The following is a 15,362-nucleotide window of genomic DNA, read 5'->3' as shown; positions in this document are numbered from 1 at the left end:
AAAAAAAACTTGTGCCGGGCATGGTGGCTCACGCCTGTAATCCCAGCACTTTGGGAGGCTGAGGCAGGCTCAGGAGTTCAAGACCAGGCTGGCCAACCTGGTGAGACCCCCGTCTCTACTAAAAATACAAAAAATTAGCCGGGTGTGGTGGTGCACTCCTGTAGTTACAGCTATTCAGAAGGCTGAGGCAGGAGAATCGCTTGAACCTAGGAGGCAGAGGTTGCAGTGAGCTGAGATCACACCACTACACTCCAGCCTGGGCAACAGAGTGAGACTGTCTTAAAACACACACACAAAAACACTGTGACTCAAAGGTTAGTCTCTAGGGGAACTCTATAATCACAAATACAGTGACAGTATTCCCAATTTACAGACGAGCAGACTAGGTAATCAATGTTTCTTAACAAATTAACATTAAAACTTCTGTCAAGAAGTTCCAGGCCAGGCACAGTGGCTCATGTCTAAAATGCCGGCACTTAGGGAGGCTGAGGCAGGAGGATCACTTGAGCTCATTTCAAGACCAGCCTGGGCAACATGGCAAGACTCTATCTCTACAAAAAATAAAAAATTAGCCAGGCATGGTGGCGCATACCTGTAGTCCCAGCTACACAGGAGACTGAACTGGGAGGATCACTTGAGCCCGAAAGGTTGAGGCTGCAGTGAGCCATGATTGTGCCACTGCACTCCAGCCTGGACGATAGGGCCAGCCCACCTCAAAAAAAGTTTCATCATGGCTGGGTGCAGTGCTTATGCCTGTCATCCCAGCACTTTGGGAGGCAGAGGCAGGTGGATTGCCTGAAGTCAGGAGTTCTACCAGCTACCCAGGAGGCTGAGGCAGGAGAATCACTTGAACCCTGGAGGCAGAGGTTGCAGTGAACCAAGATTGTGCCACTGCACCCCAGCCTAGGTGACAGTGAGACTTCATCTCAAAAAAAAAAAAAAAAAAAAGGCACGGTAGCTCATGCCTGTAATTCCAGCACGAGGTCAGGAGATTGAGACCATACTGGCTAACACAGTGAAACCCTATCTCTACTAAAAATACAAAAAAAAACAAAAACAAAAAAAAATTAGCCAGGCGTGGTGGCAGGTGCCTGTAGTCCCAGCCACTTGGGAGGCTGAGGCAGGAGAATGGTGGGAACCCGGGAGGTGGAGCTTGCAGTGAGCCGAGATCGCACCACTGCACTCCAGCATGGACAACAGAGCAGACTCCATCTCAAAAAAAAAAAAAAAAGGTTTCATCATTAAAGCTGTAGAAGAGTAAATGAACAGCACAAATGAAGCAGAGTGCTTATAGGTTCTTGTTTTTTTTGAGATGGAATTTTGCTCTCGTTGCCCAGGCTGGAATGCAGTGGCGCAATCTCTGCTCACTGCAACCTCTGCCTCCTGGGTTCAAGCGATTCTCCTGCCTCAACTCCTGAACAGCTGGGATTACAGGTTTGCGCCACCACGCCCAGATAATTTTTTGCAGTTTTAGTAGAGATGGGTTTCATCATGTTGGCCAGGCTGGTCTCAAACTCCTAACCTCAGGTGATCCGCCCGCCTCAGCCTCCCAAAGTGCAGGGATTATAGGCGTGAGCCACCGTGCCTGGCCTTATAGTTTCTTTTTAAGAGGAAGTACCTTAAGCATCAGACTCAAAATCTTATAAAGTTGGACTAGGTTAAGGCTGAAGAGCAGATTGTTTTAATTGGAAATAGGGGTAGGCCAAAACTCCTGTTTATAAAAGTGCAAAATTATGGAGTCATTACATGTTTTTTCTAATGATTTCTTGGGAATAAGAGTACATGTAAAAACAAATTTTGGCAGAGCACAGTGGCTCATGCTTGTAATCCCAGAACTTTGGGAGGCCAAAGCAGGCGGGCGGATCACTTGAGGGCAGGAGTTCAAGACCAGCCTGGCCAACGTGGTGAAACTCTACTAAAAATACAAAAATTGGCTGAGCATCGTGGTGCACTCCTGTGGTCCCAGCTACTAGGGAGGCTGAGGCGAGAGAATCGCTAGAAACCGGGAGGCAGAGGTTGCAGGGAGCTGAGATCCCACCACTGCACTCCAGCCTGGGCAACAGAGCAAGATCTCATCTCAGTAAATAAATAAATAGTAAGTTTTGTATTTATATGATTTGATAAAGTTAAATTTTTTTATTTTAAGCCAAAACGAAAAACCAAAACCCTACCCCCGTGAGTCTTAAGACATGAAACTGTCTCCATTCAGCTTCCATATATTTTTCCATACTTACTCTTACAGAGTGCCATAAAATCCTAGAGTACCTTCCCATTCCTATCTGGCCAGCGGAAAAAACATGCCTTCCTCAGGGAGTGCCTAAAATCCACATGGTTAGTAAGCTCTCAGTAAACCACACAAGCCCAGAGGTTCTCCCCAGAACCTTAACAATCTTCTGACCCGACTGTCCACTATGATGCTATCACCCAGTGCATTAACTGTCTTAGAGAAAGGGAATACTTTGCATGGACAGTTACATAACTTCTAACTGGCCTCCCACCCACCCACTCTATTTCCAAAGCGATCTTTTAAAATACACACCTGATCATTTACTCCCCTAACTGAGCCTCCTCTCCCCACAGCCAAGCCTAGCTTTAGCCCTTTAACAAATATTTTAAGGATCTTGACTTTCTCTACTGGTAGATTTTAAGCTTAAGATTTTAAGGCATTGTCTGTTTTGCCACCTTCTAGACCAGTCACAGAGCCTGGCATGGTGCCTAATACATAGTAGTGGTTTTTGTTTTGTTTTTTTTGAGACAGAGTCTCTGTCACCCAGGCTGGAGTGCAGTGGCGCAATCTTGGTTCACTGCAATCTCTGCCTCCTGGGTTCAAGCGATTCTCTTGCCTCACAGGAGTGCACTAACATGCCCGGATAATTTTTGTATTTTTAGAAGAGATGGGGTTTCATCATGTTATCCAGGCTGGTCTCAACTCTTGACCTCAAGTGATCCGCCCATTTCAGCCTCCCAAAGTGCTGGGATAATAGGCGTAAGCCACCCCGACTGGCCTAATGGGTCTTTTAAAAAATGCAACCCACTGCTTTCTTAAAAACCCTCCCTGACATCCGTGGTCCTGTGGTATTACAATATCCTGATCCTACTGCTCATTCCTGCCTTCTGGCTTCAAACATCTTTCAGAGCCCCATATCTAGTTCTCTTCCCTCCTTAAGAACTACCTGCTTTAACATCTCCATTCTGGTATGTTACTTGTATATTGCTTTATGGTTTATAGCATGTTTCTGACATTTCATTTGATCCTTATCATTCTGAAAGGTAGGTAACAACCCTCTTGCTTGGTAAGTAGCTGGGTTTTCAGGGACTTGAATTCAATTTTGATTCTGAACTTCATGCTTTCATTGACCATGCTCTCAACTATCTGCCTGAATAGAATGTTATAGTGCAAATCACTTACTTCTCAAGCGGCTTTCAAAACTGTGTGCACATCAAACTCCTTTGGAGCTTAGGGTAAATAGCTATCACAAAGTCTCATCAGAGAAATTAGTGTGGGACCACAGCGCTACTATGCTATAGTTACACTGGCTCATTATTTTAGCTCATACATCGACTATATTCCTCATTTTAGCGCACTATAATCTGGTTCACTGTTGCCATCTCATCTCTCCTTTTCAAAACCAACCCCTTTTATTCTGGTTGGTATCTTTGCACAAGTGTTTTTCACCTCTGCTCGTAGTAGTTCCAGCAATAATGTCCTTCCTTCTAAGATCATTACTGTAATGGTAATTAAGAGACCTACATTCTAGTCCTAGCTCTGTGATCTTGGGAAAACACTATAAAATAAAGAGGTACACCTAGAACTTGAAATTTTCATTTAAAATGAATTATTACCTGTAGGTCTAGTTTGTACCACTGTATATTCCTTACATTTTATAAGAACATTTTGTTGGCTAAATAGACTTACAAACTTGAGAAAGCTTTGTATTCATGTACAAACATAATCATACAAAATGCCAAGGCACTAGGAAATAGAGTATGATGGTGGTAACTAAATTCAAGTCTCCCAGAGGAACTGCACAGTCTTGGGTCACAGCTTTCTCCAAGTCTCAATTTCCTTTGTTTTTCAACATCAAAAGGGAAAGTAATGTGAAAAAAAAATTACATTCTTCTAAACAACAAACACTGTACAAATATGTTGTTAGAAATTATATTGTTTCTGATGGCTGATAAAATATCATCAAAGAGAAGTGCTTCCATAAAAGTTTTATTTATCCCCACAACAACCCTGTGAGGTAGGGTGATCAGGGCATTTGAAGATGAGAAAACTAAATCTACATTACTTGTTCACGGCTATACTGCATAGTAAATAAGAAGAAATTAAATTGAGATTTTCAAATGTCCATGACTTTATATTGATTCACGTGGAAACAGGCAGAGAGAATATTAACTCCCCCCTACCTTAATGCCAAAAGGACACTGCCTTGAAAAATCCCATTTCAAAAGATGAAAGTAGTATTTCATTGCTTATTTCTACAAAGATTTATAAAATAAAAAAATAGTGAAATATTTTACAGATAATATATATAATGGTCTCATTCAGGGACATGTCCTTTAGCTATGTATATGGTCAACTATTCCAAGTCCTAGAAATGCAAACCCTTAAAAAAGTATGAAAGACAAAAATGATAATGAGCAGTAGCCTCAATCTTCTTTATTATTCCTCCATGTATCTTGAATAAGTTCTGTGAAATCTGGTCCCAGTTAAAAAGAAGAAGAAGAAAAAAAAAGCTCTACCACAAAGAGATGTCTGGTAAACTTTAATTTTGTTGCCTACTCTCAAACCAGTGTCACATTTAGCTAATACACTGATTTCCCAATACTGGCTATTAGAATCACCAGGAGAGCTTTAAAGAAAAAAAAAAAAAAAAAAAAAAAAGGAAGGAAGAAAAACCAACCAACCAAACAAAAAAGCCAGAACTCTCAGGCCCCTCTCGAAATCCAGTGAGACAATTTTCCAGGGGTAGGCCCCAGAAATCTATTTTAAGAGCTCCTTAGAGTAATTCTAATGGTCAGGTTTAGGAACCAACTGATGTATCTTAAAATACTAATATCAAAAGCGTAAACTAGTATAAACTTGTCGCTCTCTCCCCCCCACCCCACCCTTTTTTAAAAAAGATCTCAAATCATGTTATACCCCCCAGAACTCTCACCTCTAGGCAAGTAATTTCAATTCAAGATACAGAGAAACATTTTATAAAAATGTATCCTAATTAGTGAGACTTGGATTCCAATAATAACTTAAGTAGCATTTCAATATAAGATACTCAGTTTTGTGGTTCGTATTATGAAAATTCTTAAATGTATTTTATACAGGTTCGTCGTAGGCTTTCAACTCAGGGGAAGACATGAGAAGTAATGACATAAGCACATTACCACTAAAAAAATACTATACTCAATTATAGCTCATAAGAGGAATAAGAAAGTGAATGAATGACAACCCTAAGGCCTTTTGGCCCATACATTTTTGTTCCCAGTCCACTCTTCCCCTATAAGGGGAAATAAAATAAACATTCTTTACTAGTTGCTTGGCATAGTTATTCGGTGGGTAACTATTAACTAAGTTAATTTAGATACACAAGATTAAAAGAGATAACAAATAAATACCTAGGAAGACAAAGAGAAGTCAGGTCAGAAAACCTTAACTAGCTAATGATGTAGTATATAACACCATCATATTAGTACAATTAAATAAAGGCTTCAATGTCCTTTACATTTTAGCTTTATGTGATTGACACAGACATGAAAGAGATCTGGTCCTTATGAAGAATTCTGTGCTCGCAGGAAAGATTTGTAGGAGTAATGAAATGCTTTCTTCATTGATGAGATGAAGTCTCTTTCAGGCAAGTTGACGGAACAAAACAATGAGAAACGAACTTCTTTAGAAGGTTGAATGAAAGTAAGATCTAGCTGAAAAAGTCATTGGCCAAAGATAATTTTTTAAAAAAACCATTCTGTTAACCCTTGAAAAAAAAAAAAAACCCAGAGAAATACAAAAAAAAATAACAATGTACACATTCATTTCACTGACAGTTACAAGAAAATAGCCGTTTATAGAAGTTACACAATGCTTTCAACAAATCCCAAACAAATTTTGGGAAACAGATAAAGCCACTGGGTAAAAATAAATATACATACTAGCTAATATAAAACAATTTATGGTTACGAATTGTCATCAATTCTCTTAGGACACAAGGAGAAATACGGTGATATAAATCTGATGAGGGCTACATATATTACATGGAATTAAAAAACAACTGATTAAAACATCCTAACAATGATACAAATATTTAAAAGAATGTCTTAAAAGTCAGACATTTACCACTGGAAATAGCATGACTTTAATATGTACTCCAGAGTTGTAATGTGTATACAGGTCACTTTCGCTGTGTCTCACCAGGTATCCACCTCTCCTGCATTTACAAGTCAGTTTTTAAAGAGTTCATGTTTCCTGTGTGAGCTGAAGGGGCTGGGCACATTTCAATTTAAAAAATATACACCTCTGATTAACTAAATGGAAGTTTTTATGTCTACCAACAGATAAAGAAAAGAGAGGATAGGCCGGGCGCGGTGGCTCAAGCCTGTAATCCCAGCACTTTGGGAGGCCGAGACGGGCGGATCACAAGGTCAGGAGATCGAGACCATCCTGGCTAACATGGTGAAACCCCGTCTCTACTAAAAAATACAAAAAACTAGCCGGGCGTGGTAGCGGGCGCCTGTAGTCCCAGCTACTCGGGAGGCTGAGGCAGGAGAATGGCGCAAACCAGGGAGGCGGACCTTGCAGTGAGCTGAGGTCCGGCCACTGCACTCCGGTCTGGGGGACGGAGCGAGACTCCGCCTCAAAAAAAAAAAAAAAAAAAAGAAAAGAGAGGATAATGGGATAATGGGAAGATAAGACATTATGTTAAGGTGGAAGGAAGCTGGCTAAATTGTCTCTGTAAATTATCTTAAATTTTGTACTAACAAATTTAAAATGACTCAAAGTAACGAAGAAAAAAATATTAATTTGGCCTCAAGAAATTTTCTCAAGCCATATAAAATTTTCTTAGTTTATTTCTTTATGGAAGCATCTTCTGCTTGATCAGCTGACTTAAAGGAACTCTCCTAGCGTGGGACTGAAAACAACTTAATCATTGATAAAAGATGATTAGTTTAAAAAGTTGGTTTTTATTATTGAAGTGCCCACAGGCACAAGAGAATAGGTGCTTACATTTCCCTTTAGATTATGGGAAAGCCCTTTGAGAATGCACTAAATCAGGAAATCTTTCAGCAAACAGAATGCATGCTGAAAGTTCAGATCTCATATAAATTCTGGGTTTCGCTGTTTGAGCATAAAAAGGAAGGGAGCAGAGAGAAATGTAACTAGGTTCACAATTTTGAGCAAGAGCATATGTAAAGGTAACGTATGTACATTTTATTTCAAGAAAGACAGAAGACAAACAGCATAAAGATGCCCAGATGCCCTAAAGATAAATACATTTCAAAGATTCTCATTAAAATGAATCTGTAGTATTTTTTTCCTGCAAGCAAAATACCTTTCTTTAAATAAAATTAAAAAAATCAGTATTCTGAATTGCAAATGCTTTTGCTTTTTTTTTTGCAGAAAATCTGCCATGATTTTTTTTTAATGAATAAGGATTTTCCACAAAACAGGCTTGCTCTACATGCTAGATTTTTAAACAGTTCAGTGACACAATATGCTAACTACATACACAACAGATAATATAGTAAGAAAACACTCAACCTGATGAAAAGTTAAAATCTTCATTAATACACTGAAAATTGACATAACTCATGCCTTTAAAATCAAAAATACAAAAATTAAATGTTTTCCTAAAAAGATTTCCTTATTTTAAGGATTCATTTGAAAATGAAGCTGCATGTAATTTGTACAGTAAGTTGTACAAGTAAACAGGTAATATACATAAAAAATTAATTGACATACTCCTCAATTATCAGTTGTCCACCTTTAATTTCCAATACTGTACTTTCTTAACAAGCATACAAAATATCAAACTTCTCTTTAGAAAAAGTGCCGTTCTTTGACATCCTTTACACAAAAACAGTCTGAGCCTGTGGCATGTTAATGCAGTTGAGAGGCAAAGCATACGAACTTTTACAAATTCTACCTTCCATAAAAAGCCTCCCGAAAAGGAGATTACACGCCACTATAAAAATATCAACCTCTTGTGGTAGCTGCATTAGAGAACCAAGGCTTGAAGACTATTTTCATATAGCATAGAAAAACCACTATGAGAGCATATTAACTGCATTGGTGGCTTGGGAGTGTACTGTGCCACAGGATTATGCATAGCTACTGTTAGGTACCAAGACTGTTACACAGTTTTAAATTGATTGTAACTGAGGGCATAACAGAGGTACTACCAGCCCATGCAAAATAACTAAAAATACTGAGTCACTGTGCTGAATACTTCATTCCTGGAGAAAACCAAAGGCAGCAGTAACTAAATCAAGCCAAACAGGTGACCAAACTTTCTCCTCAAAGATTTGTGAGCACAGTGAAGTCTGAGGTATACCTTTATCCATTAAATCTGTGTGCCATTGCAAGATATTACCATTTGAGAATATACGCCATCACAATGGTTTAAATCTTTTGTATATTAGTCATTCATATATTCTTATCTACCCAGTCTCTTGATTTTTGAAAAGATTTCACCTACAGTAGAATATTACAGAAACAAAATATAAATGCATGTCTTTCTAAATGAAACTTACATGGACTAAAAGTAGAGAATATTTTTAAACAAATATACAATGTGCAGGCAGACAAAGCAGGAAAACGGCCATTCAAATGTATAATAAAAAACTAAAAACTGACTATCTCCAGAAAACTATGAAGCGCCTCAACTAAACGGAATGCATAATGAAATTCTAATCTAATACAGGTCAAAAATGTAAAAAGGTTATAAACCTTAACAGGAAAAATAAAACAACTTTTACTGGCCATTCCTGTTGAAATGAGAATCATAAAGTAACAGAAAAGTGGCTACAAACCCACTTAGAGCACCAAACAGAGAGAAAATAAAAGTCCATTTTCATCTCTGTTATTATCATAAAATCCTGTGTGACTACAGGTCAAACTGCTGGTGGCAGAAACAGAATTCTTTATAAACTGCAGATGTCCTGTACATAAAAAAATTTCACTGGAGTTGCACTAGTTCTAAAGACTCTTCTGTTTTAGCCTACCTACTATATGTATTCGATCTGAGATAGATAAAGTCTCTTTCTGTAACCCTTGATTATTATTGGGCACCAAAGATAAGAAAAGCAAGACGGGGTACAAAAATGCAAAATTTCAACAGTAATGGCAATGTTTTTGTCTTAGTCCAAAAGGGTCCTGCATTCTCTCCCCCTTCAGTGATTTGACAAGTCTTTGTACTTAATCTGGGGGCAGCAAATCATGCAAGCGAAATCTGTCTCTGATGTGTGGTCGAACATCTTCATTCTGTGTGGAAAAAAGACAATTTTTAAAAAGGCATATTATTTCAAAGATATGATCCTCATAACATAGATATTCTTACCTTGCAGAGAAAACATACCAGTTTTTATTTTATGACATATTTTCTTTGCCAAATGGAAATACTACACAGATGCAGTTAAATTTAGATTTTTAAAAATTGTCATTGAAGATTTTTTTTTTTTAATTTTTATTTTCTGAGACAGAGTCCTGCTCTGTTGCTTAGGCTGGAGTGCGATGGCACAATCTCAGCTCACTGCAACCTCTACCTCCTGGGTTCAAGCGATTCTCGTGCCTCAGCCTCCCAAGTAGCTGGGAATACAGACGCCAGCCACCATGTCTGGCTAATTTTTTGTGATTTTTGTAGAGGTGGGGTTTCACCATGTTGGCCAGGCTGGTCTTCAACTCCTGACCTGAAGTGATCTGCCCACCTTGGCCTCCCAAGATTTGTTTATTTATTTATAAATGAATGAATGAATGACAGGGTCTTGCTCTTTCACCCAGGCTGGAATGCAGTGGCACAATCCTGGTTCACTGGAGCCTCAAACTTCTGGGCTCAAGCAATCCTCCCACCTCAGCCTCCTGAGTAGCTGGAATTATAGGCACATACCACAATGCCCTGCTTGCTTGCTTGCTTATGTATGTATGTATGTATGTATGTAGAGATGAGGTCTCATTATGTTGACCTGACTAGTCTCAAACTCCTGGCCTCAAGTAATCCTCCCACCTTAGCCTTCCAAAATGGTGGGATTACTGCTGGGTACAGTGGCTCATGCCTGTAATCCCAGCACTTTGGGAGGCCAAGGCAGGTAGATTACCTGAGGTGAGGAGTTCAACGATCAGCCTGGCCAACGTGGTGAAACCCAGTCTCTACTAAAAATACAAAAAATTAGCCAGGCATGGTGGCGGGTGCCAGTAATCCAGCTACTTAGAAGGCTGAGTGAGGCACGACAATCACTTGAACCCGGGAGGTGGAGGCTGCAGTGAGCTGAGATCGCGCCACTGTACTCCAGCCTGGGCGAAAGCGCAAGACCCTGTCTCAAACAAACAAACAAACAAAACTGTGGGATTAAAAAGGTGTGTACTACTACACTCCGCCAAAGTTTCATTAAGCAATAGAGGCCAAACCAAGATAGGTAAAAGGGAATTCTACTTTCTACATAGGTCTTTAAAGCTAAGTGTTCCATGTGATATAGAAATAGAATTCCCAGAATAAAATTTCGGTGGCATAAGCATTAATTCGAGATGTGAATTATAATATCAAAATGAAAAATTTAATGTTTTTTTGTTTGTTTTGTTTTGAAACGAAGTCTCACTCTGTCGCCCAGGCTGGAATGCAGTGGTGCAATCTCGGCTCACTGCAACCTCCGCCTCCCAGGTTCAAGTGATACTCCTACCTCAGCCTCTAGAGTAGCTGGGATTAGAGGGGCCCACCACCACACCCAGCTCATTTTTGTATTTTTAGTAGAGAGGAGGTTTCACCATGTTGGCCAGGCTGGTCTTGATCTCCTGACCTCAAGTGACCCACCTGCCTCGGCCTCTCAAAGTGCTGGGATTACAGGCATGAGCCACCATGCCCGGCCAATTTAATGTTATTTCTAACACAACTGCCCAGCAACTTGTAAGAGAAACACCACTGAAATAGTAAAGACATTCAATCTATAAATTCTTAAATACTGATAAGCATAATTTTAATATAATATATAAAGCCTGAAAATGTGGCTGGGTATGGTGGCTCACATCTGTAATCCCAGCACTATGGGAGGCTGAGCTGGGCAGACAGTTTGAGCCCATGAGTTTGAGACCAGCCTGGGCAACATGGTAAAATCCCCTCTCTACAAAAAAACACAAAAATTAGCCAGGTGTGGTGGCACATGCCTATAGTCCCAGTTACCCAGGAGGCTGAGCCAGGAGGATTGATTGAGCCCAGGAAGTCAAGGCTGCTATGAGTAGTATTATGTTACTATACTGCAGCCTGGGTGACAGAACGAGACCCTGCCTCAAAAAACAAAAAAGTTTGAAAATGCGCATAATCTTTTTCTTTTTTTTTTTTTTTGAGACGGAGTCTCACTCTGTCACTCAGGCTGGAGTGCAGTGGCCGGATCTCAGCTCACTGCAAGCTCCGCCTCCCAGGTTCCTGCCATTCTCCTGCCTCAGCCTCCCGAGTAGCTGGGACTATAGGCGCCCGCCACCTCGCCCGGCTAGTTTTTTGTATTTTTTAGTAGAGACGGGGTTTCACCATGTTAGCCAGGATGGTCTCGATCTCCTGACCTCGTGATCCACCGTCTCGGCCTCCCAAAGTGCTGGGATTACAGGCTTGAGCCACCGCGCCCAGCCGCACATAATCTTTTACAACCTTTGCCCTTATCTCCCATGACAGATGACTTTATTATCATCATTATTATTTTTTAAAGAGCTGGAGTCTCACTATGTTGCCTAGTATGACCTCAAATTCCTAGGCTCAATCAATCTTCTTGCCTCAGACTCTAAAGTAGCTGGCACTACAGGCACCTATGATGGCACCTGTGACCTGGCTCACAGTTGACTTTATAAGTCAGTACACATAAAGCAAAGACATTTAAAAAGATTTATTTCAATATAGTTGAGCTAACAAAAACACAACAGAAAAAGATAAGCTATACTTACCAGTTCTACAAGCTTCTCCAGGAATGGAATCAATTTTAGGAGTTCATTGTCATTTTTATCCATAAACCAACTTTCTATAGGGATTCCATTAGAAAGCTAAAACAATAAATAAGTAATTAAATCCTCTTTTACTTATATTATGCCTAGTTTGGAAAAAGTTAAAAAATAAACAAAGATTTATTAAGTAAACACTGATCTAAAAGTTCCTTTGAAAAGTAATGTCGCCAGACTTTTCTTTGACAACTCAATAGTGCAAGAGACAGAGGATAAGGAAATAAATTGAAGCCTATTGGTTTTTCAGTGTCATTTCTTCTCAGAGTACATAAAACTAAACAAGAAAGTTCCATTAAAACACATTCTACAAGGATCATTAATATAACTAAAATATTCCTTTATTCTTTCAAGAAATAGTTACAATTAGTATAATGCTAGATAGGCACTGTGAAAGATGGGACACCAGCAATCTAAAGAGAATATAGAAAAGCCTATACTTTTTTCCCCCTTAAATACAGTGACCATATCTCCCATTCATTATTCTATTCCCATCGAGCAGGATAACCTGAAATATAGTAGAAACTTAACAAATTAATGGTATTTCATTGAAGAGGAGCCTAAAAACAAGAATGTAAGCCATACTTATTTTATGGTGAAAAATCTCTGGGATAAAATGTTTTAAAATTTAGGCTAAATGTCTGTATATGAGATGAAGGATAATTGATATAATTTTATCTAGGAACCAAGATGAAATCCTTAAAGACATTTTTAAATGTAAACAAACAAAAGTAAGGATCTAAATAATATCCTATACAGCTTTTCCCTTCTTTTCTTTTTATTATAGACATTTTTAAACACAGAAAGACAAATCTAGTTTATACTCCAATCCACTTTCCATCATCCCTATTCTGGACTGGCTTATTGTGAAGCAAATCTAAGAACTCCTATCACATGGGGCTGGTTGCGGTGGCTCACACCTGGAATCCCAGCACTCTGGGAGGCTGGGGCAGGTGGAGCACCTGAGGTCAGAAGTTCGAGACCAGTCTGGCCAACATAGCAAAACCCCATCTCTACTAATAATACAAAAAAATTAGCAAGGCATAGTGGTGTGCACCTGTAGTGCCAGCTACTCAGGAGGTGGAGGCAGGAGAATCACCTGAACCCGGGAGGTGGAGGCTGCAGTGAGCTGAGATCATGCCACTGCACTCCAGCCTGGGCGACAAGAGAAAAACTCCATCTCAAAAAAACAAACAAAAAAAACAGAAAGACAGAAAAGAAAACAGAAAGAAATCATATCACATGGACATATTCATAATCTAAAATATATCTTAAAAGGATGACTCATCAGCTAGGCACAGTGGCTCACCTGTAATCCCAGCACTTTGGGAGGCTGCGGATCACCTGAGGTAGGAGTTCGAGACTAGCCTGACCAACATGGAGAAACACCGTCTCTACTAAAAATACAAAATTAGACAGGCGTGGTGGCAGGTGCCTGTAATCCCAGCTACTCGGGAGGCTGAGGTAGGAGAATCGCTTAAACCCAGGAGGTGGAGGTTGCAGTGAGCTGATATCGTACCATTGCACTCCAGTCTGGGCAACAAGAGCAAAACTCCTTCTCAAAAAAAAAAAAAAAGGAAGGATGACTCATGACTCATCTATAGTTGTAGTTACACTAGCAAAAGGTACAAATATATTGATAAAATAGTCTAAGAAAATATTTCAGAACATTAAACCAAATAACCAGAAGAACATAGTTAAAATAGCTATAGTACTCAAATACATTTATGATTAAATTACTGATTAATTATTGATTTAATAACTGATAAGAATGCTATATGAAATGATGCTTATCTTATAGTTTTCTTACTCAGGTTTTTCTTCATTTATGCTGCATGTCATTTAAGTAAAAATTTTCCAAAAGGAATATACTACTTTGTCATTTCTAATTCTAAAACAATGACACACTAAAGGGAAATTCCACCAGTGAAAATTTTCTTCCCATCATATTCTGTTTGGCAGCATGTGTCTTCATTGTATTTTTTCCAATTTGAGTTTGTTTATCAACTTTCTTCCTACCTGATATGCAAAGGCTTGTGGTGAGTTGTCAATTATTATAGTTTTTGAAAGATCTCTTCCGAGAATATTTAAGTCCTTTATATAGTTTCCTTGTACACAAACACAATGTTCACGGAAAAGCCGGTGCCTAAACATAAAAATAAAAACAAATTAAAAAAAAAAAAACAACTTTCTACATATACACACATATATATACCATAGGCTTTATAGGTTAAGCCATATTATTTTCTCTCTTGAAGGAAATTCAAACACAAATATGGGCCTAAGCGTTGGGCTGCCATTTTACTATAAAAATTCTTAGCAATTATTGAAAGCTTGCAACCAAATATTACTAGGCCTTAAAGAACTTGAGTTTATCCCAAAATGTTATAATTAAATTATGAAGGGGGATTAAAAACTCTAAATTGTTTTTGTAATTTATTTACCCAGGAAAGCTCAGCTCAGATGCAGCATCTGGTTGTCAGCGAGGTCCTGCTTTTTAACCAATTTTCCAGATGGTTGACTGAGGCACAAGGAGGTCAAGTGACTTGCCCAAGGTCACACAGTAAGTCAGTGGTTAGCCCCGCATTGGAACCCAGGATCCTCCTGGCTCCCAGTCCTTGGCTCTAACCAGTGGACCACACAGCCTCCCTATCCCTGTACATGCCAGAATAGAAAATATAAGAAGGAATGTTTCTGTGTTGGCATTTGGAAAAATGCTTTTTAGATTTCCTTATATTTTTTGAGAAAAGGTCCTAAGACCAAAACATTCCATCATTTCAACTTTTCCTAAACACCCCTCTTTTTTTTAGTATATGTGTATGATCATTTGAAAAAACAGAGATTAAATGAAATGAGGAATTCAGATTTAAGTATCAAGTATTATAAAAGTAAACTGATGTTTCACCCAAATAGAAAAATGCTACATCATTTTAGAAAGCTATTAAAGGATTTACAATAATACTAAAGTGATTATTATAATCTCAATTTATACCCAAAATATTAGTCTCTGAACATTACTAATAATTGATACATACAATAATTTTTTCTACCTTGAAGTACTCTATTCTGTATATATTAATAATTGGTGGCCGGGCGCGGTGGCTCAAGCCTGTAATCCCAGCACTTTGGGAGGCCGAGACGGGCGGATCACGAGGTCAGGAGATCGAGACCATCCTGG

General features: G+C 39.0%; 1 protein-coding gene across 2 annotated transcripts in view; it reads right to left on the bottom strand.

Annotated features, from left to right (window-relative positions):
* Positions 1-7,402: 7,402 nt before the first annotated feature.
* Positions 7,403-15,362, bottom strand: part of CTDSPL2 (CTD (carboxy-terminal domain, RNA polymerase II, polypeptide A) small phosphatase like 2) — a 122,809-nt gene continuing 114,849 nt past the window's right edge. For both annotated transcript variants that reach the window (XM_011941175.1, XM_011941176.1), the window contains exons 11-13: positions 14,204-14,330; positions 12,134-12,229; positions 7,403-9,475 (exon numbers count right to left, since the gene is read on the bottom strand). In XM_011941175.1, coding sequence (XP_011796565.1) covers positions 9,410-9,475; positions 12,134-12,229; positions 14,204-14,330 — 289 coding nt within the window. In that variant the 3' untranslated portion in view covers positions 7,403-9,409. The remainder of the gene's footprint in view (positions 9,476-12,133; positions 12,230-14,203; positions 14,331-15,362) is intronic.

The sequence above is a fragment of the Colobus angolensis genome, unplaced genomic scaffold, assembly GCF_000951035.1.
Source record: "Colobus angolensis palliatus isolate OR3802 unplaced genomic scaffold, Cang.pa_1.0 Scaffold199, whole genome shotgun sequence".
Lineage (NCBI taxonomy): Eukaryota > Metazoa > Chordata > Mammalia > Primates > Cercopithecidae > Colobus > Colobus angolensis.
Note: the sequence above shows the minus strand (reverse complement) of the source record. Positions and strands in the feature narration are given on the sequence as shown.